This window comes from Myxine glutinosa, chromosome 2 (assembly GCF_964187855.1).
Source record: "Myxine glutinosa chromosome 2, kmMyxGlut1.1, whole genome shotgun sequence".
NCBI classification, from domain to species: domain Eukaryota; kingdom Metazoa; phylum Chordata; class Myxini; order Myxiniformes; family Myxinidae; genus Myxine; species Myxine glutinosa.
The window spans coordinates 171,738,092-171,765,955 of NC_136262.1; the positions used below are offsets into that span (position 1 = coordinate 171,738,092).

Sequence of the window (27,864 nt, forward strand, 5' to 3'; positions counted from 1 at the left end):
TGACTGGAGCAGTGGAAATGTGTTTTCCTCTGGAGTGATGAATCACGCTTCACCATCTGGCAGTCCGATGGACGAATCTGGGTTTGGTGGACGCCAGGAGAACGCTACTTGCCCGAATGCATAGTGCCAACTGTAAAGTTTGGTGGAGGAGGAATAATGGTCTGGGGCTGTTTTTCATGGTTCGGGCTGGGCCCCTTAGTTCCAGTGAAGGGAAATCGCAATGCTACAGCCTACAATGACATTCTAGACGATTGTGTGCTTCCATCTTTGTGGCAACAGTTTGGGGAAGGCCGTTTCCTGTTTCAGCATGACAATGCCCCCGTGCACAAAGCAAAGTCCATACAGAGATGGTTTGTCGAGATCGGTGTGGAAGAACTTGCCTGGCCTGCACAGAGCCCTGACCTCAAACCCATCAAACACCTTTGGGATGAATTGCAACGCCGACTGCGAGCCAGGCCTAATCGCCAAACATCAGTGCCTGACCTCACTAATGTTCTTGTGGCTGAATGGAAGCAAATCCCCACAGCAATGTTCCAACATCTAGTGAGAAAGCCTTCCCAGAAGAGTGGAGGCTGTTATAGCAGCAAGGGGGGGGGGGGGGGACCAACTCCATATTACTGCCCATGATTTTGGAATGAGATGTTCGACTATCACATACGGGTGTGATATTTGGGTGCCCACATACTTTTGGCCATGTAGTGTATCTTCTCAAAGGAAACTGTGATTAAAAGTCATATGAGCCAGCGAGCAAAAGAGAACTGTGGCTTAAACGAAGATGTGATGTAAACAAAGATTTCACTGGTGGTTTCCAAGCCTTCACCACTTTGAGGAGTGTTGTCACCATTCAGAGATGAAATGACACCTGTCAAAGGAGCGTCCTGCCATTTCCACGATAAGAAGCACTTCTGCAACCTTCTTGACTGGCACTTACTGTAGCTGGCTGTAGCAGTCATGAAAAGTTATTTGTTTTTTTTGGTCGCGAAAGACATTGCCCTCCTCAAAACTGACTTCCCCTAATCTTCGTTTGTGAAATTACGGTCATCATCACCTTCATAGGTGGATGTGACGTGCTGCTTTGCCTTCCATGATTTTTTAATAGATCTTTGACCTCAACCAAGTGTATACACTACCGGTCAAAAGTTTTAGAACACCTCAATTTTTCCAGTTTTTATTGAAATTTAAGCAATTCAAGTCCAGTGAATAAACTGAAATGGTACAAAGGTAAGCAGTAAACTGCTCGAGGTTAAGAAAAAATGTTTAGGTCAACAAAAACGAAAAAATAATGTAAATTTCAGTTATATTGCAAGAACAAAAAAGGCCTTCTTCAGGGAACAAGTAATGGGTTAACAACTTACAGCTGTTCTGCAGCAATGTAAGTAAATTAAGCCTTGAAAGTTGATGCAAACAATTCCTACAGGTGTCCCAACCTCTGCTGATTACCTGATTACAACCCCCCTGTCTGTATAAAAGCAGTATTGGAACAGACTGTTATTACACCCTCTGAAGCATTATTTGGACAATATTGCACTGCAGGAAGTTTATATTGGAAACTGGAGGAAACTCTGACAGGAAGAGGTCTGGCATACCCAAAGCCACAACAGAATCAGAAGACAAGTTTCTGAGAGTCAACAGCTTGCGTGATAGGCGGCTCACAGGACAACAGCTTCAAGCACAGCTTAACACTGGTCAAAGTAAGCAAGTCTCAGTTTCAACTGTGAAGAGAAGACTTTGAGCTGCAGGTTTGACAGGTAGAGTGGCAGTAAGAAAGCCATTGCTAAGATGGCAAAATAAGAAAAAGAGGCTTGCCTGGGCCATGAAGCACCGCCAGTGGACTACTGAAGACTGGAAGCAGGTCTTATGGACCGATGAATCAAAATTTGAAATCTTTGGTTCATCACGCAGGGTTTTTGTACGCCGTCGAGTAGGCGAAAGGATGGTTCCTCAGTGTGTGACACCAACTGTCAAACATGGAGGAGGAAGCGTGATGGTCTGGGGCTCTTTTGCTGGATCCAGAGTTGGCGACTTGCACAGAATGACTGGCACCCTGAACCAAAAGGGCTACCACAGCATTTTGCAGCGCCATGCAATACCCCCTGGTTTACACCTAGTTGGTCAGGGGTTCATCCTACAGCAAGATAATGACCCTAAACACACCTCCAGGCTATGTCAAAACTACCTTTGAGGAAAAGAACAAGACGGTAGTCGTCAAATCATGGAATGGCCAGCACAATCTCCAGACTTAAACCCCATCAAGCTGGTTTGGGATGAACTGGACAGAAGGGTGAAAGCAAAGCAACCTACAAGTGCAACACATTTTTGGAAACTTCTGCAACAGTGTTGGGAAGAACTTGCCGAACAATATTTCATTTCCATTGAAGAAAGAATGCCACGAGTGTGTTCGGCAGTTACAGTCACGTGAAAAAGTAAGTACACCCCATGTAAAGTTTTGACTTTTTCAACATATTTCAACATACAGCTATTTGATCTTCATTTCAACAATATTGATAGATAAAGGTGATATAATATAACAAATATCATGAAACATTTACATTTTGTAGTCTATTGTATAATTAAAATAAACATAAATGCAAATTTCACATGTGGAAAAAGTAAGTACACCCTTGCATTTATCACTACTTCAAATACCTAAAATTAGAATCAGGTGCACCAGCTCAGGTGCAAATGATTAGAACATCATTAGAGAGGATGTTGGAGGAACCTGTCTTATTTAAACCTCAGACATTTAGTTTGGTTTGCTCTTTGTTGTTGAAGTGTGCGGCGTCACCATGCCGAGATCAAAAGAGCTCTCTGAGGCCTTCAGAAAGAAGGTGATAGATGCCGACGAGTCTGGGAAGGGATTTCTGAAGATCTCCAAACAATTTGAAATCAATCATTCGACTGTCCGGAAGATCATCTGCAAGTGGAGAAGATTCCAAACATCTGCCAACTTGTTCAGGCCAGGCCGCCCCAGCAAGTTCAGCCCGAGAGCAGACCGCAAGATGCTGAAAGAAGTCTCTAAGAACCCCAGAATGTCATCACGGGACCTGCAGGTAGCTCTTGCCACTGTTGATGTCAAAGTGCACGAGTCTACCATTAGAAAGAGGCTGCACAAATTTGATCTACATGGGAGGTGTGCCAGGAGGAAACCTTTGCTGTCCAGAAAGAACATCAGGGCAAGACTAAAGTTTGCCAATGAACACCTAGGCAAAGACCAGCACTTCTGGAACAATGTGCTCTGGACAGATGAGTCAAAGGTAGAGATATTTGGCCACAGTACCAGAAGACATGTTTGGCAAAAACCAAAGACAGCATTTGACCACAAGAACCTGATACCAACTGTAAAGCATGGTGGTGGAAATATTATGGTTTGGGGCAGCTTTGCTGCATCAGGGCCTGGGCAGCACACCATCAGAGAATCCACTCTGAATTCTTCATTGTACCAGAGGGTGCTTGAGGATAATGTGAGGCCAGCTGTCGGAAAGTTGAAGCTCAACCGAAGGTGGACCTTGCAACATGGCAATGACCCTAAACATACCAGTAAATCCACGAAGGAATGGCTGAAAAGAAAGAAATGGAGGGTTCTGGAATGGCCAAGTCAAAGCCCGGATCTAAATCCCATCGAGATGTTTTGGGGGGTTTTGAAACGAGCTGTGCATGCAAGAAACCCCTCAAACATCGCACAACTGAATGAATTCTGTATGGAGGAGTGGGCAAAAATTTCTCCCAGTCGATGTCAGAGACTGGTAGACAGTTATAAGAAACGCCTACTTGAGGTTATTTCTGCCAAAGGGGGCAATACCACCGATTAGAGCCAAGGGTGTCCTTACTTTTTCCACATGCGAAATTTGCATTTATGTTTATTTAAATTATACAATGGACTACAAAATGTAAATGTTTCATGATATTTGTAATATTATATCACCTTTATCAATATGGTTGAAATGAAGATCGAATAGCTGTCTGTTGAAATATGTTGAAAAAGTCAAAATTTTATATGGGGTGTCCTTACTTTTTCATGTGACTGTACATCTGCCAAAGGTGGCTACTTTGCTGAGTGAAAAATTTAAATTAAATTTTGTTAAACAAAATGATTCTATGATTTCTTTTTTATGTCCAATTGTTTATTTGTTCTATGCTTAATTTCAGAGTACATTGAGACATTAAATTCCGTAAATTTCAATAAAAACTGGAAAAATTGAGGTGTTCTAAAACTTTTGACCGGTGGTGTAGTCAAACCATCAGTGAGAAGTTACCACTCGAGACACGGCAATGCAAATTGCCATAACGATTGCCCTGAAGATACTCCAGCAAGCCAACACTTTCAGATTTATAATATCCCTTCACTTGTCAATATCGCAGTTCAGGCAGAAGGGCCTTCACAGATAGAGGTCAAGTGCTATGGGACGATGCTGTCTTTTGGATTTCCAATAAAAATGAATTAGAGGCAATGGAGATGCAATTGATTAGTCAATGGTTAGCACTTAGAGGCATCGAGAGTTTGCACTGGACGCTTTAGTATTCAGTGTTTCATTAAAGCGTCTGATGAGAAGGCCTTTTCTGTGATGAGTTCCGCGTTAATTACTTATGGTCAACTTTGCCCTCAATGCTATTTTGCAAAATGAAGCATCACTCAGCATTGCACAAACACTGCACTCATGCTGTCAGCATTTTAAATCGTTTACCATGCGTGGATTTTATTCACTACAACGTAAACGTAATTAATGTTTGTGGATTCATAAACTTTTGATGAAAATGTGAAAAAGTATTGCATGTCTGGACGAAAATACAACTCAGTCTTGAGTGATTTGGAGAATTATTTTTGCAACTAAAACTCCCACTTTTTTTTTCTTTTTTTTTGTATACAAGATCGAGGCTCATGAAAGAGCTAACATTAATCACACAAAAAGTCAAACCGACACATAAAACACAAAATAAGGGGAGCGGTAGACAAGATGGGGAGAGAGGGGGAAGGACACAAACACAACATTTGAGAGCAGGGACATCGAGAGAACTGTGGGAGGGAGAGGGCTTGGGGGGAGGTGGGAGAGGTATAAAACATCTGGACACTGCAAGGACTTCCAAGAAAGACGTTGGAATTTCAAAAAAGTGTATCTGGGGTGAATTAGCAGGGGGAGAAAAGATCAAGGTTTTGGATGGGGGAAGATAAGAGATGGTGGTGAACAGCTGTTTTAAAGACCTGGAGGGAGGAGTGGGATTGAAGGGAGTGGGGGAGTTTGTTCCCGAGGCGGGAGAAAAGAGGAATGAAGGAGTGAAGGTGAGCAGAGAGCCTAGATTTTGGCAGTTTAACCATAAGAGGGTTGCTGGCAGATCTTGTGCGACATGCAGGAATATTTGGGGGACAGAGCACAGAGAGAGCTGGGGGAGCAAGGCCGGAGAGGAGTCGGTAGAAGACAGAAAGACCACCAACCTGCCTGTGGTGAGTGAGTGAAAGGCCCTTGGAGTTAGCTTCATCGCAGGAGATTCCAATGATCCTGAAAGCTTTGGTTTCAACAGCGTGCAGCCGAGCTAGGTGTGAGGCAGGAGCACCGGCCCAGAGGGGAGAGCAGTATTCCATTGAGCTGCGGATGAAAGCCTTGTATGTGGTGAGGAGCTCAGGTGTGTCAAGGAAGGACTTCGCACGACGAAGGATGCCCAGTCGGCGACTGGCTTTGGATGCCAGCTTGGCAATGTGGTTTTCCCAAGAAAGATCATGGCAGATAGTGAGACCCAAAAGCAAAAGTGCAAATTCTCGATGTCTCTAAGTGCTAAGCATTGACTAATCAATTGCATCTCCATTGCATCTAATTCATTTTTATTGGGAATCCAAGACAGCATCGTCCCATAGCACTTGACCTCTATCACTTTACAAACCATATTAATTTCTGTACCATTTGCATGATGATTACTCGTAAAAAAAAAACAAAAAAACATTGTGGCCAAATGCAAAGATTTTAGGGCAGCGGGCTTGGGTTCCTAAGGTCCTGAGTTCGAATCCCATTCAGCTGCTGAATGAATACCAGGTGTGGTTGACTCAGCTTGTCATCCTTCCGAGGTCGGGAAGATGAGTACCAGCGTACTGGGTCCTCTCTCAAGGAGGTTGGTGACAGGATTTGCACTCCGGCCGCCGTAAAAAAAAAAACCACCTCATCCCGTAGCACACACAGTGGTGTGTGTCGGGATGGAGCTGAGGAGTCGTTCAAGGACGCAGCGACGTGCTGATCCAGCGTACGCTCCCATATATATATATATACACACACACAAAGATTCCTTTGAAACCTAGATTGTGGTTGTATTAAGATATGCATGCGGATACACTCTAGCACATTTCGTGGTTTGAAAAATAAGTCTTTATGCTCTTTGTGAAGGTTAACAGATTGACAATGGTGTGATAAAGAACAGGTGGAGAACATAAAAAACAATAAAACATGAAGAACCTGTAAAAATGATTTGCAAGAGCAGAAAGGATCATGGGTAGGTATTCGATTATGACATAATATACGTTTTCGGTTATGACTCAAACTATGAAAGCCAGCGAAGGGTGAAGACAGACAAAACAGGTTATTTTGGCATAGACAAAGGAATGCGATTTCATTGGGATAAATAGTGTAAAAAGATTGGATGTGATCAGAAATCTTGGATGTAAGCATGAAGAAATGCAGCAGGTTACCTTTATGAACAGGTACGGCCGTTTGGAGCGATAGGTAAGCGGATGCTTGAGACGCCTGAAGGAGCAAATCCAAAAATAAATAAAACAGAGGGTGCCAGCCTATCCACATGTAGAAAAAAGGAACAGGCCTGTAGCCTCAGTCTCCCGTCGGCACCTGTTGGTCATGCCCTTTCCAGACTCATGGCAGGAATGTAGAAAAAGATCGACGTTTGTCCATGTTTTATTTCATTTAATACTTCCGCAACCAAAGGTGGATGGAGGTTAGGTTTTCACCCCTGTCTGTTTGTTACTTGCCTGAAAAGATTCCGACAAGTATGTTGGTTGGTTGGTTTGTCTGTCTGTCTGTCTGTTTGTGCGCAGTACTACGTCTACATCGTTGCACATAGCATCACCATACTTTACACACATATTTGTCTTGCCCTGGAATAGACTGTGCCCAATTTTTAACTCTCTAGGCCCAAGGTCAAGCTCAAGGTCACCCAAAACGTGAAATCATGGGGGTCGAGTTTTCATTTAAAATATATTTCAAACCACTATAACTCTAAAAGTACAAGAGATATGCATACACTTACTGTTACTGACATATAGGAAGTCACACACGACATTTCATTTGGCACCATGACCTTTGACCTTGAGTGACCTTGAAAGGTCAAACTCAAGGTCAAAAATTGTTTTTTTTTAACTAATAACTCTGTCAAACATTATCCGATTCCCTTCTAACCAACACCCCTGAAAAAAGGTACATTCCGGCAAGTCCTCGGTCTCTGACCGATTTCTAGTTTGTTTGTTTGTCCATATGTGAACAAGATATCTCAAAATGTTGTGGACGGATTCCGACGAAGTTTGGCAGAGATGTAGCGTATGTGACCAGGACGAAATGATTAGATTTTGGTGAAGATGCGGATTCGGATCCGGCTACTAGAATTTTTAAGTGATTCTTCACCATTATACATAGCAGGATATCTCAAAAAGTTGTGGACGGTTTTGGACGAAACTTGTTGGACAAGTTGTGTGTGTGACAAGGAAGAATCGATTACATTTTGGTGAAGATCCGGATCCGGATCCAGCTCGTAGAATTTTAAAGTGATTCTTCACCATTGAGTGATATGGCCAAAAATGAGGAGTAGATCTTGGTATTAAAGACGAGACCTATGGTGATTCCTGTGATTGATTTTGATTAATTGTGATTCTGTATTGTGATTTTATGGTCTACTCTGAGATGCAAAACGTAAACTGTTCACCAGGTGAAGGTATGCTCTCTACTGAGTGCCGTTCTAGTTATTGATATGGATCGACGGTTTTATGGAGGAGTTTGAAGATATATCATGTTCAGGACAAATATATTATAACACATTGGTGTGCTTGCATGTTAAATTAAAGGAAACATTAGTAGACTAGAATGACGCTTTGCAGAGCGCAAACCTCCACCAGGCTGAACAGTTTACGTTTTGTATCCCACTGATAGGCCAGATCTGGATCCGGATCTTCACCAAAATCGAATCGGCTTGTTCTTGTCACCTACCCAACTCATCTCTCAAGTTATGTCATAATCCATCCCCAATTTTTGAGAATTCTTTTTTTTTTTTCAAATCCATCCATAACTTTTTGAGATATCCTGTTCACAGACAAACAAACAGACAGGGGTGAAAACATAACCTCCATCCACCTTCGGTGGCGGAGATACAAAACAAGTGCGCACACACGCTCACCCACACACATGCAACACCAGATCACGAGTAGGTAATAAAAAAGAGCAGACCATCATTGATGCTATTTGGCATTCATTGCTTGAGGTTTGGCAGATTAAAAACACTCCCCCATTGACCTCACGCACCAGCACGTGACCAGAAATGAACCGTCACATCAGGAATGAAGCAGATCCAGGCCGAGGCTCGGGGTCTATTGGCCTGAAGGGGCTCTTTGGGAAGCAGGTGAATCGTCACCCGGAAGCGGATCTGCTTTTACTTATTTTAAATTAGCGAAGTAGATCTACTTACTCGTTTGCTTGGATGAGCCTTTCTTCTTTAAAATAAATAAATAAATATATTTTTGTGTGTGTGCTGTAAATACACAGAGAATGCATTTAAATAAAACACTTTTAAACATTCTTGCTGTGGACATGTATTTTAAACACATTCGCCCATTCAGGTAATATATTGATAACATTTTCTTACAGTGATCTAAGTCTCATAGTTCAGCTCATACATATATCACATGCATGAAAAGACATTAGTACCCCCAAGTTCACTTTTCGATGAATTACAAGGACATTAGTAGACAATGTCCCAATGGACAATTGCATGATACATGGCATTGAAGCCGAGTTATCTTCATCATGAGTCAAGGGGTTCAGATGGAAACGCATAACGTCAATGTTGAATAATTGAAAAGATAAATACTCAAACAGCTTGAAGTTGATAGAGGGTTGTTAAAGACTGTAGTACTGGATACAAAATCGGTTGAAAATGAGGTTCAATTTGTTACATTAAGGAACCTTTAGTCACCATCGGGAATGCCACTCTAAAAAAGGAGAATATCATTGCTGTTGGCACTTGGCACACAGGTAGGTTGGATGTTCATCACAATGCTACTAAATGCATGGCCTGTGCAGGGCATCCAGGGAAATATCGCACCTTCCTGCCATCCAACCCTGGGCTTGAACCCCAGTTGAGCCCAGAGGAAAAACTGGCACTTCCTGCAGCTCCTGGCCGTCAACCAGATCTGCTCCTTGGAAGCTTGGACCAATCGACAGCCCAGGTAATCCATAGTTTAACATGCTTCGGCAATATAATCAAGTGATTTGACTTCCTGTGCCTTTTCCCCCGTACTTTCCTTGTAATGTTTGTGTTCAAAATCCCTTTGATTTTCATTTTATAATTTCACTTTTTCTTCTCAATTCCACAAACATCGGTTACATCGTACTCCCATAAAGCCTTTATGTTTGACATTTATTTTGAACACGTGCGATTGTTTTTTAATTACTTGTTATTTTGCTAACATTTAACCATTTATTAACTTTGCCACCAAAGGTGGGAGGAGGTTATGTTTTCACCCCTGTCTGTTTGTGTAGATAGCTACAAGATAACTCAAAAAGGTGTGGATGAGTTCAGCCGAAATTTGGTTGAGAGGTTGTGTGTGTGTGACAAGGACACAACGCTTAGATTTAGGTGAAGACCCGAATCTGGATCTGGATCCGAGAATTTTTTAAGTGATTCTTCACCATTGAGAGATGGGGCTAAAACCGATATACGTAGTTTTTTTGGACCAACCAAACTTTTTCAACTTTTTAACTAAATAACTTTTTAACTTTTTAAATAACATAACTTTTTAAAATATCATGTTACTGTATACATATCTATATGTATATCACGATATCTCAAAAAGTTGTGTAAGGATTTGGATGAAGTTTCGTGGGCTGGTTGGGTGCGTCACAAGGATGAATTGATTCGATTTTGGTAAATAACCGAATCCGATCGATTTGAAATTCTTTTTTGATGATTCTCCGCCATTGAAAGATGGAGCCAAAAAATGATAATTTGCACAATATTTCAAAAAGTTGTGTTCGAGTTCTGACCAAACTAGGTGGATGAGTTGGTTAAGTGACAAGAACAAGCCAATTCGGTTTTGGTTCAGGTCTGGATCCAGATCTAACCTATCAGTGGTATACAAAACGTAAACTGTTCAGCCTGGTGGAGGTATGCTCTTTACCGGGTGTCGTTCTGGTGTTGGAATTAGAATTTTATTATTATTATTATTCTTCTTCCACAACCTCTTGCTCACGATTATTTGCACATTCTCCTAGATGTAACTGTGAATGTGATCGTTCTCTTCGCAATTAATTCTTTCAGAAAATTATTTCGTTCAGTGTGCAATCTGATCGCTGGATACTCGCACGTTATTTAAATTTATTTTCATTGTCATCGTTTTCGTTTATTTATTACTTTTCACCCCTCAGCCCAATGGGCTAAGGGGTATTGTCGTCACGGGCGTCGTCCGGGCGGGCGGGCGGGCGTCCGGGCGTCCGTCAACTTTTGGTTTCCGTCAATTTCGAGCAGAACGGCTTGTCAGATTAAATCCATGTTTGCAGTGTGTGTTGGGTTTGAGTAGAGGAAGGTTCATGGGCGCGCTGAGATTTTCAATATGGCCGCCACGGCAGACATCTTGAAATTGGTTTCTGTCAATTTCAATCAGAATGGCTTGTCCGATTAAATCCATTTTTGCAGTGTGTGTTGGAGTTGAGTCGAGGAAGGTTCCTTTCGAAAATGGGCGTGCTGCGATTTTCAATATGGCTGCCACGGCAGCCATCTTGAAATTGATTTCTGTCAATTTTGAGCAGAACGTTGTCAGATTAAATCCATTTGTGCAGTGCGTGTTGGGGTTGAGTAGAGGAAGGTTCCTTTCGAAAATGGGCGCGCTGCGATTTTCAATATGGCCGCCACAGTAGCCATCTTGAAATTGGTTTCCGTCAATTTTGAGCAGAACGGCTTGTCCGATTAAATCCATGTTTGCAGTGTGTGTTGGGGTTGAGTAGAGGAAGGTTCATGGGCGCGCTGCGATTTTCAATATGGCCTCCACGGCAGCCATCTTGAAATTGGTTTCCGTCAATTTCGAGCAGAACGGCTTGTCCGATTAAATCCATGTTTGCAGTGTGTGTTGGGGTTGAGTAGAGGACGGTTCATGGGCGCGTTGCGATTTTCAATATGGCCGCCATGGCAGCCATCTTGAAATTGGTTTCCGTCAATTTCGAGCAGAACGACTTGTCCGATTAAATCCATTTTTGCAGTGTGTGTTGAGGTTGAATAGAGGACGGTTCATGGGCGCGTTGCGATTTTCAATATGGCCGCCATGGCAGCCATCTTGAAATTGGTTTCCATCAATTTCGAGCAGAACGGCTTGTCCGATTAAATCCATTTTTGCAGTGTGTGTTGAGGTTGAATAGAGGACGGTTCATGGGCGCGTTGCGATTTTCAATATGGCCGCCATGGCAGCCATCTTGAAATTGGTTTCCGTCAATTTCGAGCAGAACGACTTGTCCGATTAAATCCATTTTTGCAGTGTGTGTTGGGGTTGAGTAGAGGAAGGTTCATGGGAGCGAAATGGGTTAATGGGTTCATGGGCGAAAATTTCATTACTTGCATTTCCTTCTCGGTATACAACTTCGCTTCAAATAACAAATTGTCATCAATGCTTCCTTTCACCATGCATGGGCTGAGGGGTTATGCCCGCTTTGCGGTGATATTTATTTTGACTACTTTAATGATGCATTTCTGCTTCTTTAACTTCACACCGATATGATTTTGATTTCAAATGAGATTTTGATTGTAAAATGTTTTAGGAAGGGATCAGTCAAAATGCTTCTCCCTTTTCACCCCTCAGCCCAATGGGCTAAGGGGTATTGTTGTCATGGGTGTCGTGCAGGCGGGCGTCCGGGGGGGCGGGCGTCCGTCAACTTTTAGTTTCCGTCAATTTCAAGGAGAACGGCTTGTCCGATTAAATCCATTTTTGCAGTGTGTACTGGGGTTGAGTAGAGGAAGGTTCCTTTCGAAAATGGGCATGCTGCGATTTTCAATATGAACGCCATGACAGCCACCCGTGCTTCCGTCAACTTTTCGGTTTCCGTCAATTTCGAGCAGAACGGCTTGTCCAATTAAATCCACGTGTGCAGTGTGTGTTGGGGTTGAGTAGGGGAAGGTGCCTTTCGAAAATGGGCGCGCTGCAATTTTCAATATGGCCGCTACGGCAGCCAAATTGGTTTCCGTCAATTTAGAGCAGAACGGCTTGTCTGATTAAATCCATTTTTTCAGTGTGTTGGGGTTGAGTAGAGGAAGGTTCATGGGCGCGCTACGATTTTCAATATGGCCGCCACGGCAGCCATCTTGAAATTGGTTTCCATCAATTTCAAGCAGAACGGCTTGTCCGATTAAATCCATTTTTGCAGTGTGTGTTGGGGTTGAGTAGAGGAAGGTTCCTTTCGAAAATGGGCGTGCTGCGATTTTCAATATGGCCGCCACGGCAGCCATCTTTAAATTGGTTTCCGTCAATTTTGAGCAGAACGGCTTGTCAGATTAAATCCATTTGTGCAGTGTGTGTTGGGGTTGAGTAGAGGAAGGTTCCTTTCGAAAATGGGCGCGCTGCTCTTTTCAATATGGCCGCCATGGCAGCCATCTTAAAATTGGTTTCCGTCAATTTCGAGCAGAATGGCTTGTCCGATTAAATCCATTTTTGCAGTGTGTGTTGGGGTTGAGTAGAGGAAGGTTCATGGGCGCGAAATAGGTTAATGGGTTCATGGGCGAAAATTTCATTACTTGCAGTTTCTACTCGGTATACAACTTCGCTTCAAATAACAAATTATCATCAATGCTTCCTTTCACCATGCATGGGCTGAGGGGTTACGCCTGCTTTGCGGTGCTATTTATTGTGTAATGTTTTTCAAGTATAAAGCAATAAATGATACAATTATTTTGTTATATAGTTATCAAATTCCATTCACTATTTTCAATTCCCCATATATTGTAAGGTTAGGAATTCTGTTCATTTTTTCTTTGGACAATGATTGCTTCTTGTCGTGATTTCCTACATCACTCCACCAATCGCTTGGTGACATCAACCTTGTTTCTTTCTCTGAATACCGTTCCTCTGACACCTTAAGTCTTGCCAAGAATGGCTTTATGTATTAGAATCTGGGCGATTGGTTATTGAAATCTACAGATTCCTATAGAACATCAGAGCAATGACGTTTCTGACATTCCAATGGAATTTGCAAAAAAACACTTTGTTGTGCTCTCTCTCTCTCTCTCTCTCTCTCTCTCTCTCTCGCTGTCTCTGTCTCTGTCTCTGTCTCTCACTCCCTCTCACTCTCTCTACTCTCTCTTCTCTCTCTCACTCTCCCTCACTCTCTCTCACTCTCTCTCACTCTCTCTCACTCTCTCGCTCTTTCATGCACAGAGCTATGTAGGCTGAAAAAAAAGTTTTGTTAAAAAAAAGATTTTAGCATTGGGAAACTTTCTTCTTTTACATTAACAGGAAATTGAAAATATAGATTTTTGAGTCTTGGTACGTGATCAAACTTAATTGTTACTCCTTGCATTTCCACTACCGGATTGGGAATGAACCATTCTGTGGACACTTTCCCACTGATGTATTTTATCTGATGAGGACTTGTGTTTTAGATGCCACCTCGAATAAATATCTGGGTTTCATCAAGTTGTGCAATACCAAAAAGCCAAGAAGTTGGTTTACCTAGAATGATCAACCTTATATCAAAACTGTCCTCCAAAGCCAGCCAATCAAATCCTTCCTTGTAAATCTGATCTTCTCACAGCCTACAAGACATTTCTCTATAACTCAATGGAGTATGCTTCCTTCCCAAGTGGATTTGTGCCCCCACTTCATGCCCACCTCTGCTAGATGCTAGGGAATCCAAAGTGCTCACCATAATTGGCATATCCCATAAAGAAGCAGAATTGTGAGACTTATTGCCCTCACAAAGCGGACAGGTTGGTGACCTCTTTGGTTTTTTTTAATCACCTAATTTTTTTGGGGGTCTTGTTTTCTTTGCTTTTTCATCCCTCCAATCCCCCCAAATTCTTCACAGCTGCACACATGCATCAAGTAACCCCTTCCTTGTTAAGCTTCCACAATCCAGATTGATTGCTCACCTCCACTGCTTTGATCCTCTTTTCTCCTTGTCGAATGCCCTTCCTCTGTGTCTTAAATGACACTTCCCTACAGAGATGTTTCCTTCCCTCCTCTATCCTCAACTCAATCATCCATTCCCTTGCTTGTTGCATATGCTTGTTGTGCAACTACTGTACTCTAAGTGCATTGCCTTTCAACTCTGTCACTTTGATCTTCTATGAGCCGAGAATTTTTTGCAAATAATATCACTTCCACCACCGTTATGTTTTCACTCCTGTCTGTGAGCAGAATATTTCAAAAAGTTATGGACGGATTCAGGAAAAAAATTCGTGGACGGTTTGGGTATAATCATATAACCACGCATAAACTCCGTCCACCTTCGTTGTGCCAAGGCCGAATTGAATAGATTGGTGAAGATCCGGATACTATAATTTTCTAAGTGGTTCTTCACTATTGAGAGATCGGGCCATAAACAATAAAGTGTATAATAGGATATCTCAAAGAGTTCTGGACGGATGCAGATGAAATTTGGTAGACAGGTTGGGTGCATGACAAAGAAGATATGTTTAGATTTTGATGAAGATCTGGATCTGGATACGGCTACTATTATTTTTTTTTACAAGTGATTCTTCACCATTGAGAGGGCCAAAAACTATATATAACAGTAGCATGGTATCTCAAAAAGTTGTGAATGGATTATGATAAAACTAGGTGGATGAGATGGTGAGGTGACGAGAACAAACCAATTAGATTTTCGTTCAGGTCCGAATCCAGATCTGGCATATCAGTAGGATACAAATACAAAATATAAACTGTTCAGCCAGGTGGAGGTATGTACTCTACCATTGTCAATCCAGTTACCATATAATACATCCTTACTATAATTCATGCACCAGTTTGTGTTTGTTTGTTTATTTGTTTGTCATGCTAATCCTACAGTCCTGGGTTCCATTACATCCAGACTTGCTTGGATAGGTGTACAATAATTAATTGATAAATGCGTAATTAAAATAAACAAAAAAAATTGGTAAAATAATTAATTTCTTAATCAATTGGCTAATAGCATACCAAAATCACCAGTGTTTCATCCGAAGCTGTAACTTAAAAAAAAAAAATTAAACAGTTAATTAATCTTTTATAAATTAAATAATTAATTGATTACTTTATTAATCAATAAATAATTAATCGATTAATTAATGAATCAATAAATCAAAAATATCCTTTATAGCCAAATCACTTGGTCACTGTCGTGTCCAAATATCAGCTTCCTAGCTCAAAATGTGCCTGAGATATTTCCCAGATAAGAAAGAAACCAAAGAAGTGATTAATAATGAAAATAAATCAATAATAATGGTAAAATAATTAAATTATTAATCAATTGTCTAATAGCATACCTAAACCACCATCGTTTCATCTGAAGCTGTAATTAAAAAAAATTAATTGATCAAGTAATTAATCGAATAATGAATTCATTAATCGATTAATAAATAAATCCAAAATATCCTTTATAGCCGAATCACTTGGTTATTGTCATGTCCAAATTTCAGCTTCCTAGCTCCAAGGATGGCTGAGATATCGCCTGGACAAACAAACAAACAAGAAAACAGAAAACAAACAAGAACAATGTGACTGTGTCGACAATATGCCTCTGCATAGTCCCACAATGGGTAGATGCCATCACTCTGCATATGTATGGGTAGTGGATCACGCTTGTGAAGTTTCGTGTTTATCGGATAAGGTTTGTTTTTCTGTCCAAGATGGCTGCCAAACCACGTGACCTATAACATCATCATTTTCAAACTCTATGCAACAGTGATGCTAGGTGATATTTGTAAAATTTTGCATTGATAGGGTGAGCGGTTTCAGGGATATAATTATTTAATCTTTTTCTTAAATCCAGAATGGCTGCCAAACCATGTGACTTATGATGTCATAAATTTAATATTTCAATACAAATGGGTCATAGATCATATGCATGCAATTTCAGATTTTTAGCATAAGGAATTCGATTAAAACATTTTTGGCTGGTATACGTACCTATGATGTCATCATTATCATGCTTTGTCCCCATTAGGAGTACTTGACAATGTGCCAAGTTTCAAAAAATTTCCATTCAGCGGTTTCTGGAAAAAAAAAAAATTATTAGCTTTTAATCCAAGATGGCTGCCATACCACGTGACCTATGACGTCACAATTATCATAAAAACATTCTGCATGGGTGTCACTCCTACCCTGAAAGTTTCGTCTCAATCGGACATATGGTTGCTGAGAAAAACGAGGTTTAGCCCAGACGGACGGACGGACGGAAGGATGGACAACCCGAAAACATAATGCCTCCAGGGACTTTGTCGGCGGAGGCATAACAAACAGTTTGAAAACTGAGTACTCCCTTTCAGTGCACGTCATCGCCGGGCCCCCTTAGTGCCCGGCGATGACGTCATAAAGCACCTGGAGATGGAATAGGAAAGTTGCAGTGTAGAATTATTCAGGATGCCAATGATGACTCCTCAACTATTCGTAAAAAGCACCGTGGGATATTTTACTTCCACCAACTATAAATGTGAAGAGACGCAACGCTCAGTTTAACATCCATCTGATGGACGTCGCTCTATGCGATCAAACGCCCTGCCTGCAAAGCACCAGTCTGACAATTTATCGTCGGGTCAGGAATCAAACCCAGACTAGACAGCTCTGTCGAAGGTAAATGTTCTACTTTTACACCACCCTGTGGACCCACTTTTGTACCTGGTACGAAATTGTTTGTTCTTTGTTATGCTTTTGGGTTGATTAATCCAATGTTTGTGCCTTATATACGAAGGCCTGGAAGAGGCTATTGTGCACCACCATGCAATGTCTTATACTGAATCCAATATAAACACAGACCGATTATGATTGGATAATCCATAGAATAACACATTTGAATTATCAAATTATTTATATTGAACATTGTGTTACATATTTATGTGAATGTATGTGAATTACCATTCAGGTCTTTGCTTATCCGTGTGTAGTATATTAAGTTGTTGTGTAGTTGTTGTGGTTGGAGGGTCAGGAGCCCTTCTGAGGGAGTGGCCGGAAACGGAAGTGACCGGAAACGGAAGAGGAAAAGACACGAGGAAAAAAGGACGATTATTATTCTTCCTCGCCCCGCTCCGACAAAAGGTGGGATCGACCTTGCGCTGCGTGAAACAGCGGCGTTCCGAAGCCTGTCTGGCGAGAGGAATTACCGGAACGTGTACCGGCCCGGTGGAGACGTCAAGTTGACGTGGGGCCGTGCATCGAACCCGTGTCTGGCCTCGTTCGCGGCACCGTCCAAACAGACGCGTGCGGGTCGCACGTTGGGGCCTAACGCGCCTTGCAAGCGGCGTGGGGGTGGCTTGCTCTACCGTATCCGCTTCGTGTGGCCACGAGGGGCTGCAGCCTCGGTGCCTGGTACGATACCTGCCCGGTGGAAAAACGTCCACCCGGGGTTCTTTCTACCGCCCGAGTGCGGGGACGGCGACCATCATCTTGGTCAGGAGGGGCCCAGAGACATTGTGCGGGACCTAAAGGGAGCGGGAGCTAAAGTCGGACCTCTTGAAATTGGCCAAACATTTTAACTTGGAGGTCCGAACTAATTTGAGGAAGGCAGAATTGCAGGCCACGGTGATACAATCTATGGTGGGATTAGGAACATGGGACGAGTTAGCCTGGGAGTGGCTACCCGAAGAACCAGAAGACGTTGAGCTCCGGAAACTGGAGTTGCAATTACGGAGCCAGGAACGGATTAAAGAAGAAGAAAGGAAAGCAGAAGAGAGGAGGGAAGAGAAACAAGCAGAGGAAAGGAGAGTGGAACGAGAACTCCAGGAAAGGTTAGAAGACAAAAAAACCGAGGAAAGGAGAGTGGAAAGAGAACTCCAGGAAAGAAGAGAAAAGGAACAAGCAGAGGAAAGGAGAGCTGCAAGGGACCTCGAAGCAGAGGAGAGAAAAGCGGAAAGGGAATTAAAGGAACGTGACATGGAGCTTCAGCAAGAAATCAAATTCAAGGAGCTGGAGTTAATGAGAGAACGGGGAGAGGCACCACCCTTGCTGACGGGGTCGACACCTAACCAGAAAACCTGGGATGTGGGCAGACATGTGAGGCTGGTTCCACCGTTCAGTGAAAAAGAAGTCGCGAAATTTTTTCCACACTTTGAGAAAGTGGCTCGACAATTAAACTGGCCGGAGGAGGCATGGACCATACTCGTGCAAAGTGTGCTGGTGGGGAAAGCTCAGGAAATTTATTCGGCGCTACCAATGGACCAATGTGCAGATTATGAGGTACTGAAGAAGCACATCCTCAAAGCCTATGAGTTGGTTCCGGAAGCTTACAGGCAAAAATTCAGGAATGCCAGGAAGAGGGAGAGTGAGACCCATGTGGAGTTTGCCAGAGTGAAAGAAAACATGTTTGATCGGTGGTGTGAGTCAAAAGGAGTCGGGAAAGACTTCGAAACATTGCGGGACTTGATCCTGGTGGAGGAATTCCAGCAGTGTGTCCACGAGGACATCAAAGTGTACCTGCAGGAAAAGAAAGTACCGAAGTTGTGGGACGCAGCCACCATGGCAGATGATTATGCCTTAACCCACCGAATAGGGGTCCACAAACCTAACTCCTCGCCTAGACTTCAGCAGGGGAGTTATGGAACACCCGGTGCGGAGAACGACCATACATGGCGGCGGCCTCGAGATGATTATGGGGACACCTATGATACCCCACCGGTTCGAAATCAGAGGGATGCGGGCCCAAGACAAACTTATAGTTCGGGGGACCCGAGGCAGACCCCGAGTTTTTCCTCAGGGCCTACTTGCGCGTTTTGCAAGAAACCTGGACACTTGATGTCCAGTTGTTACCTCATGAAAAGGGACAACCCAGAGCGGAGTCCGACTATTACAACTCCGAATGCGATGGCTAGCGTAAGAAATCGCCATCAAAAGGGTTACCAACCATTTATTTCAGAGGGGTTTGTGTCACTGGATGGAGCCTCGACTAACCGGAGACCGGTTAGGATATTGAGGGACACAGGGGCCCATCAATCTTTAATGCTTGAAGGCATTTTGCCATGGTCCGAGGAGACGGCAACGGGGGATAGTGTGCGTTTACAGGGGATCGGGGGCGGTGTTAGTGCTCCCCTTCAGGTCATCCAGTTGGAGTCCGATTTGGTGTCAGGACCGGTCACCGTCGGTTTACAAGCCACGCTTCCTGTAGAGGGTGTATCTGTGGTTATCGGGAATGATTTGGCCGGGGGTCAAGTTTATGGTAACCAGAGGGTTGGTAAAGAGCCCAGCAGGGAAAATAACACCACACCAGCTCGGGATGGCGACAAAAGTGCCAAGTTATTTGTAGGGGGACTGAACTTCAAAACAGAGGAAGAAGTTCTGACCTCTGTCTTCAACAGATATGGGCCGCTGGTGGAAGTGCGGTTGGTAAGAGACTGGGAAACGCAACAGTCAAGAGGGTTCGGCTTTGTCACGTTTGCCAGCACAAAAGGCGCCAGAGAGGCAGAGAAGAATTGGAATGGCAAGGATTTGGAGGGTCGGACCCGAACAGTAGGGAAGGCATTTCGTAGGCGTCGAGAGGTCTACAGGAGAGGACAACTGGGCGGTAGTTTTGGTAGTGGCCGAGAAGGAGACCGCTATTCATGGGACTACAGGGACCAGTGGTCCCACCCTAATTATTAGGGAAGTTCTGAGAAGTTGAAGCACTGAAGGCGGCGGAGCCGCCGAGCCAAGATTCCTGCACGGACTAACCGTGAACTCCGCGTTCCTAAAGGCATCCATGTAGTGAATACTCGGCTTGGCCTCCCGGAAAAAGTGCTATCGAGTTGCTTAACTTTGGATCTTTGATCAACCCCTTAACCTTCATTCCCAAGAAACTGACGGTCAAAGTCAGAGGGTCATGAGATGGAGTTTGATTTGGCAGGGACAATGTCGTTGTTGGTACTTAGTCCAGAGGGAGTAATCTGGAGGGGTTGTGGTGAAATTTTGGTTGCTTTATTTTTAAGTGATAACTGTGCCCGGGGGGAACGGATAATGTGGGGGGGGTTGAGTTATCTGGTTTGTTTCTCCAAATTGGCCGGCAAAGAAAGTTTTCGCTGGGTTCAAACTTTCTTTCTTGAAGGGGGGGAGTGTTACATATTTATGTGAATGTATGTGAATTACCATTCAGGTCTTTGCTTATCCGTGTGTAGTATATTAAGTTGTTGTGTAGTTGTTGTGGTTGGAGGGTCAGGAGCCCTTCTGAGGGAGTGGCCGGAAACGGAAGTGACCGGAAACGGAAGAGGAAAAGACACGAGGAAAAAAGGACGATTATTATTCTTCCTCGCCCCGCTCCGACAAAAGGTGGGATCGACCTTGCGCTGCGTGAAACAGCGGCGTTCCGAAGCCTGTCTGGCGAGAGGAATTACCGGAACGTGTACCGGCCCGGTGGAGACGTCAAGTTGACGTGGGGCCGTGCATCGAACCCGCGTCTGGCCTCGTTCGCGGCACCGTCCAAACAGACGCGTGCGGGTCGCACGTTGGGGCCTAACGCGCCTTGCAAGCGGCGTGGGGGTGGCTTGCTCTACCGTATCCGCTTCGCGTGGCTACGAGGGGCTGCAGCCTCGGTGCCTAGTACGATACCTGCCCGGTGGAAAAACGTCCACCCGGGGTTCTTTCTACCGCCCGAGTGCGGGGACGGCGACCATCATCTTGGTCAGGAGGGGCCCAGAGACATTGTGCGGGACCGAGACCAAAAGGGTGTCGTGAGTACTCACCGGGACACACGTATATAAGATGGCCATCTTACTCATAGGAAAGTGCTTGTGAATTGGGAATTGTTGATGGTTGTATATGGTTGATTGCTCGGGGAAAATCTCCGTGGTTGTGTCATTGCAATTGTATGGTCATTCCCATTGAAATATATCCTTGAACGTCAGTTGTCTCCTGGGGTGAAATTCATATGGATTGCGTGGCGAAAGCGCATATTTAATACAGCTTTCTGGCGAAGTTCCTCTCACGGTCCGGGGGTCACCGAGACCAGGTATTCACCGAGGGGACCACGTAACAATTGCATCAAAGGGACTAATTATTGGCACAAACTAACTATTTTGAGTAATAGGGCAGAATATAGACTGTAGAAGCGTTTTATTTCATAAAAATGATTCCTCAAACAGTAGTTCAATGACAGTATTTAGTACTAGTGTGCTATTAAACCTAAATTGCTAATTTCACACTTGTCCTACTTCTTCACAAACGCGTGTGAGTGATCAGCAGTGAAACAATGTGATTAGTGCTTGTCAAGTGGAACACACCAATGTTTTCGAAGAAAAACTCGATTAAACTGACTCTTTTATATCCATCCAATTAATTAATTGTACATTTATTTATTTAGTCGTTAAGGCAGTCAAGCACATTGACATATACTGTAAAAATGGTGCGGTATCCCAACCCCTTTTCTGTGAAGTAGGCATCAGCTGTGCCTTGCGAGGGTGACAATTGTGCCGCAGTTTAATGACACCTTTCGATAAGAGATTAGGCTTCGTGCACGTTTTTCTTTTTCCTGGCTTAACACAGTCACAGAGGAAGCCATTGTAGTCCTGCGCATTGATGGTTGTCCTGTCCACAAATAAATTGAAGTGCGGAATCCCTTGTATATCCCAAAGGGCATCATCACCTGCCAGCACAATGTTGAGTTTGAATGTCTTCAGGGAAGGAGACTTAGGGTGATGCCACTGCCTGCTTGCCCTCTTTGTGTCTGCAGTGCTCTGGTGTATCCACGTTTCATCACAGATCACAGGTGACTTCAAAAATCAATGCCTTGTTGATTGAATCAACCTGACAACTCAGAACGAAGCACCACTAGAATTGCTTTTTGGTGAAATGTCAGTTGTCTTGGCATCCATCTTGTACTAACCTTTTGGAAGTTTACCTTGTCATGAATGATAGCTGGGATATTACCAACAATAGTACTCACTTCCTACTTCATAGGACAAAAATGCTTTTCTCTCAACTCACTGGATTTTTTTCTGTTGTCGATCAAAGTGGCCTGTCCTGCAGCCCGTGGTTCATTCTGTACACTCCTGTGCCCATCATTAAACGATTTCCGCCAACCAGATACGGATGAGATGTCGTTGACAGGCAATCGTCACATCGTGCAGCCTATCATTTTGTCTTTTTCAACACATGATTGATCTTTCATTAGCCTTGACCGTGTGTAAAAAAAAAAAAAAAAAAAAAATACAGGTTTGATGTTATAGCTGGCCAGGAATTTAATAATTATTTGCTATTTCACCATTGTTATCTGGTGTGCCGCCATTTTGATTTTCAGCCCGTGCATTAATACAGGAAGCATCATCTGATTAATTATGGTTACCAAATTAAAAGAGAAATTCACTCAATAATTATTCATCCACTTTCATTACTATCTCCTTCATAAACCAAACTGCAGATCAAATTTTAACCACATTAGTTTAAAATATTTGTTTGTGTATTTAAACATTTACCGGTACATCAACACCAAACACAATGTTTTTATGCTGCCCTTTCATTGCTGTACAGTGCCTATAGAAAGTCTACACGCCCTTTCAAAATTTTCACCTTTTTTGCCTTATTGCCTGGAATTAAATTGCATTAAATCAGACATTTTCCACCTTTATTTACAGACTATAACCCACAACTTCTAAGTGAAAAACAAATTCTACAAATTTCAGAAAATTAATTAAAATACAAAACTAGAATATCTTGGTTGGATAAGTGTCCCCCACCCCCCTAATAATAACAATTGTAAATTAACTCAGGTTTAACCAACACCTTCAAAATCACACACCAAGTTATTTGGCGTACACCTGTATTAAATTTTTGTGATTCTGATTATTTCAGAATAAATCGGCTGTTCCTGTAGTTTCCTCTGCTGGGTAGTACATTTCACAGCAAAGATTCATCCATGAACACCAAGGAGCTTTCTAAAGACCGCCTAGATAACGTTGTGGAAAGGCACAGATCAGGGGATGGGTATAAAAATATTTCAAAGGCCTTGAATATCCCTTGGAGCACAGTCAAGACAATCATTCAGAAGTGGAAGGTCTATGGTACCACCAAGACCTTGCCCAGGTGAGTCCGTCCCTCCAAACTGGATGACCAAGCAGGGAGAAGACTGATCAGGGAGGTCACCAAGAGGCCAATAGCAACTTTGAATGAGCTACAGGCCTTTATGGAAAAGACTGGTCATTGTGTGCATGTGACAATAATATCACAATCACTCCACAAGTCAGGCCTATATGATAGGGTGGCAAGAAGGAAGCTATTACTCAAAAAAGCCCACCTTGAGTTTGAGGTATTCTGAAGACATGTGCCAAAAAGTTTTGTGGTCTGACGAAACCAAGATGGAACATTTTGGCCTAAATGAAAAACGTTACGTTTGGTGCAAAACCAACACAGCACATCACCCAAAGAACACCATCCCTACAGTGAAGCATGGTGGTGGTAGCATCATGTGATAGGGATGTTTCTCATCAGCAGGGACTGGGGCACATGTTAGGATAGAAGGGAAAAGGGATGGAGCAGAATACAGAAAAATCCTAGAGGAAAAACTGCTACCCTTTTCAAGAAAGCTGAAAGAAAGCGGAAGTTCACCTTTCAGCATGACAACGACCCGAAGCACAGCCAAAGCTACACTGGAGTGGCGAAGGAACAAAAATATAAATGTCCTTGAGTGGCCCAGTCAGAGCCCCGACCTAAATTCAATCGAAAATCTGTGGTATGATTTGAAGATTACTGACCATCAATGCTCCCCACACAACTTGACACAGTTTGAACAGTTTTATACAGAAGAATGAGAAAATATTGCCCAATCAAGGTGTGCAAAGTTGGTAGAGACCTATTTCATCAGACTCACAGCAGTAGTTTCTGCCAAAGGTGCTTCCACCAAGTATTATTAACTAATAGGCATTTATCCAACCAAGATGAAAGTGTTGTATTTTTCATTAATTTTCTGAAATTTGTAGAATTTCTTTTTCACTTGGAAGTTTTGGGTTATGATGTGTAAATAAAGGTGGGAAAAGTCTGATTGAATGCATTTTAATTCCAGGCTATAAGGCAACAATAGGTGAAAATTTTGAAAGGGGGTGTAGACTTTCTTTATGCAGTGTATATTCCTGGTACGACTTGCCTTTCTGCTCTTTGCATTAGCCACCACTTCATGGGTCCTACTCAAATGTCGTGATCGACACTACGAATCATCCCCTCTGCATCCCCCCTGAATGGGTGCGGCACACCTCCAGGCTGGACAAAAACTACCATTCAGAACAAAGGCAGTTGAATGCCTGTGAGCAGGACAGCTGGGACCGCTCTCAACGCAGCAGTAAGTGTCTGGAGCAAAAGTGTGAATAGGACAGAAAGGGATTATATAACACACACAGGGCAGTAAAACTGAATAATGTATGTGAATGGACAGAGCCAACACATCAATGGATAGTATTCAACTAAATATGGTATGGCAGTTGAGAGCTATTTATTAGAATGCAGTCGAAAGCGATTCATCCAAATGCTGTTTGGAATATTGAATATTCGTCCAAATGCGGAATATCAAAGCATGCACAGTGATACTTCAATGTTCTATTTCTCTTATCAGGTGTTTGGCCCGACAGGATCGTCTACTGTCGTTTTGTATATACTATGTGTTTGTTATTGTTCCTCACCCTTAGACAAGGTCAGAGATGGGGCACATTAAAATGAGGTCCCTCCGACCGACCGACCGACCGACCGACCTAATTTGTCCATGTAGCCTACTTTTGTATACGCGATATTTCAAAAACCGCTGAACATTTAGCTTTCATATTGCAGATATTTATTGCTCATGACATTATCTCAACCTGATTAGATCATTGCTGTGATTGGCTGAAGTATGTTGCCATGGCAACCGTCTCAGTAACTTGCCTTGTGTACGTGATATTTAAAAAACCGTTGAACATTTAGCTTTCATGTTACACTGATCTATTCCTCGTAGCAACCAAAAGGTGGGGGGACCTGGCAACCTGGAGTATCAGCTCCTTGTTCTCTCCTGCACACAGTGATATCTAACATGAATGGTTGACCGATATGTGCTGTTAATATAAAACGATTGCTGATTGTGGACTGTCGAACGCGTTTGTGGGAAGTATTCTGCAAACGAGCGCTGGCTGAGGCCTTGTGCTGCTGACACTCGAGGGAGTATTTTGAGGTTGATTGCATTCAATTAAACATGCGCACATGTTCTCGGCTCAGACAGTGAATTGGCAATGCCGTGTAGCTCCCGTGGAGTTGTGCCTCCATCATCAATGTGCTTGGAAGTTTAATCTTCCAAAACTGAAGCTGTAGTTGCATGTGCCCTGCTGTAATTACGACTTCAACCGAAATCTTGTCAAACCTTCTCAACTTCCGGACAGTTAAGAGAATAGATATTGTAGGACCTTTGTGGAATGTTTTGGGAAATAAATATCTGATTGAAGAAATTTTGGATGCAAATAAATATTTTAATGATGACTTTTATAAAACTAGTTCACCCTCTGATTTTTTTTCTGATTTTTTTTCATCGCATAATTTCTCTCGAACATATTTCTGATTATTTTGTGAATACTGTTGATATGAAGATGCAGTGTTGAAGAGGGCTACGACGGGCACAGCTGAAGCGATATCCTGCTACTATGCAAAGGTGCACCAGTTCTACACATTGTGAAATGATGACAGGAAGATAAAATGAGCAGAACGATGCAATATCTGCTGAACTTGAAAATCTCCATAGCACATTTGATTTGAAGTTGGTTTCATTTGAAAAACAAAGTCACTGAAATGGTAGCAATTATGTCTTTGCTTTTGCTTTCCACATCTTCTTGAACAGAAAGTGTTCATTAATTATCGGTTTTCATTTGATGAAAGTGATTTTCACTGTAAACCGTTGGCTGTGTTTTTATTTTGAGGGTTGCTCAAAAGACCGTTGAATTGACGATTGTCCTTCGAATGGCACCCCAAAATATGATTCGGATGGTTAACTGCAGGAATGTCCATTAGTGTGCTTCATTCTAGCCCCCAACTGGGCGTCAACCCTGCCGGGGTGGCCTATATTCTGGGTCCTTGTCAGTACTTCTGTCTGTGTGTCCTTCTGAAGCCTTGACTCGAAAATGATTGGATGCATTTCTTTCATATTCGGCGCATACATTGCGGCATTGTATATCCCTGGTACGGGGGGGTGCTGAGGATAATTACAAATTTGGCAAGCAATGATTTCACGAGTGAGTTTTTTTTACATCCTGATAGGCGATGACTCATGCTTTCTGTTTCTACCTTGCAGAACCCACACATGTCTGATTGACTCAGTCCTGCCATATTCTTTCAAAAGCCATTCATATAATGTCCTTGTTCTTGGGCATTTATAATGATTTGTTGTCTTTTTCAGTGGAGCTGACCTCTTAACCATTCCAGTGATCCTTCTTTGTCAATCTCCAATCTGTGCACCTCTTTTTAGCCGCGTCGCAAGAGGCTGGTCATAGAGTGCCCTCTGCTGTTCTTGTTCTTCTTGTTCTTCTTGCAGAGAAGACAAAACCTCAAAGCTCCACCCATTCTGGGAACCATAGCTCCACCCATTGTGGGAGAGGCTTCATATAAACAAATATCCACCATTTTATTAACTCGCATAGCTTTGAGGCCTGTTTTGTAGGCCCGTGGTGTCTTCCTCTCTCACACAGTTTTATTTCAAATCAAATTCGATATATCATTTCATTTTTCACAGTCGCTAACATAGTTTTAGACTCGGTTGAAAAAAAACGGGAAGAAATTCCGATGAAAGTTGCCCTTTATAGAACGAAATGAATTCTCAAAGGCCTGTAACTTCAAGTCCATTGAGATATATATTTTTTAAATCGCGGCATGGTCAGTCATACACCGCCCGAAATAGCAGACGGGAAAATGCCGAGATATATTAAAAATTCGTCCATTTGATGACAATCGTCACGATGAAATATTCAATTTATACGTCGTCACAATAATGTGGAGAGAGGAGCATAGCTTTGTTCACGTGTCGCCACATACGGGAAATTGCCGAGATACATATTTTTTAAATCGCGGCATGGTCAGTCATACACCGCCTGAAATAACAGACGGGAAAATGCCGAGATATATTAAAAATTCGTCCATTTGATGACAATCGTCACGATGAAATATTTAATTTATACGTCGTCACAATAATGTGGAGAGAGGAGCATAGCTTCGTTCACGTGTCGCCACACACGGGAAATTGCCGAGATATATATTTTTTAAATCGCGGCATGGTCAGTCATACACCGCCTGAAATAACAGATGGGAAAATGTCGAGATATATTAAAAATTCGTCGCCACACACGGGAAATTGCCGAGATATATTTTCACTTTGCACAAAAAGAACATCAAGTAATCGAATCAATAGGAATGTCCTGTGCCTATAACATCGACGTTATAGGCACAGCTGCATCTAGGCATTGTGTAACATCGACACGGATTTTGTTTTAGTTAAAACTTTTTGTACTTGTTTTATATTTCCCTGCTCTTTTGTCTTT

General features: G+C 42.8%; 1 protein-coding gene across 1 annotated transcript in view; it reads left to right on the top strand.

Moving 5' to 3' along the window:
- Positions 1-27,864, top strand: part of LOC137421079 (protocadherin-8) — a 184,519-nt gene that overhangs the window by 61,916 nt on the left and 94,739 nt on the right. The window contains exon 2 of the mRNA XM_078772673.1: positions 9,279-9,424. Within this exon, the coding sequence (XP_078628799.1) occupies positions 9,279-9,424 (146 nt within the window). The remainder of the gene's footprint in view (positions 1-9,278; positions 9,425-27,864) is intronic.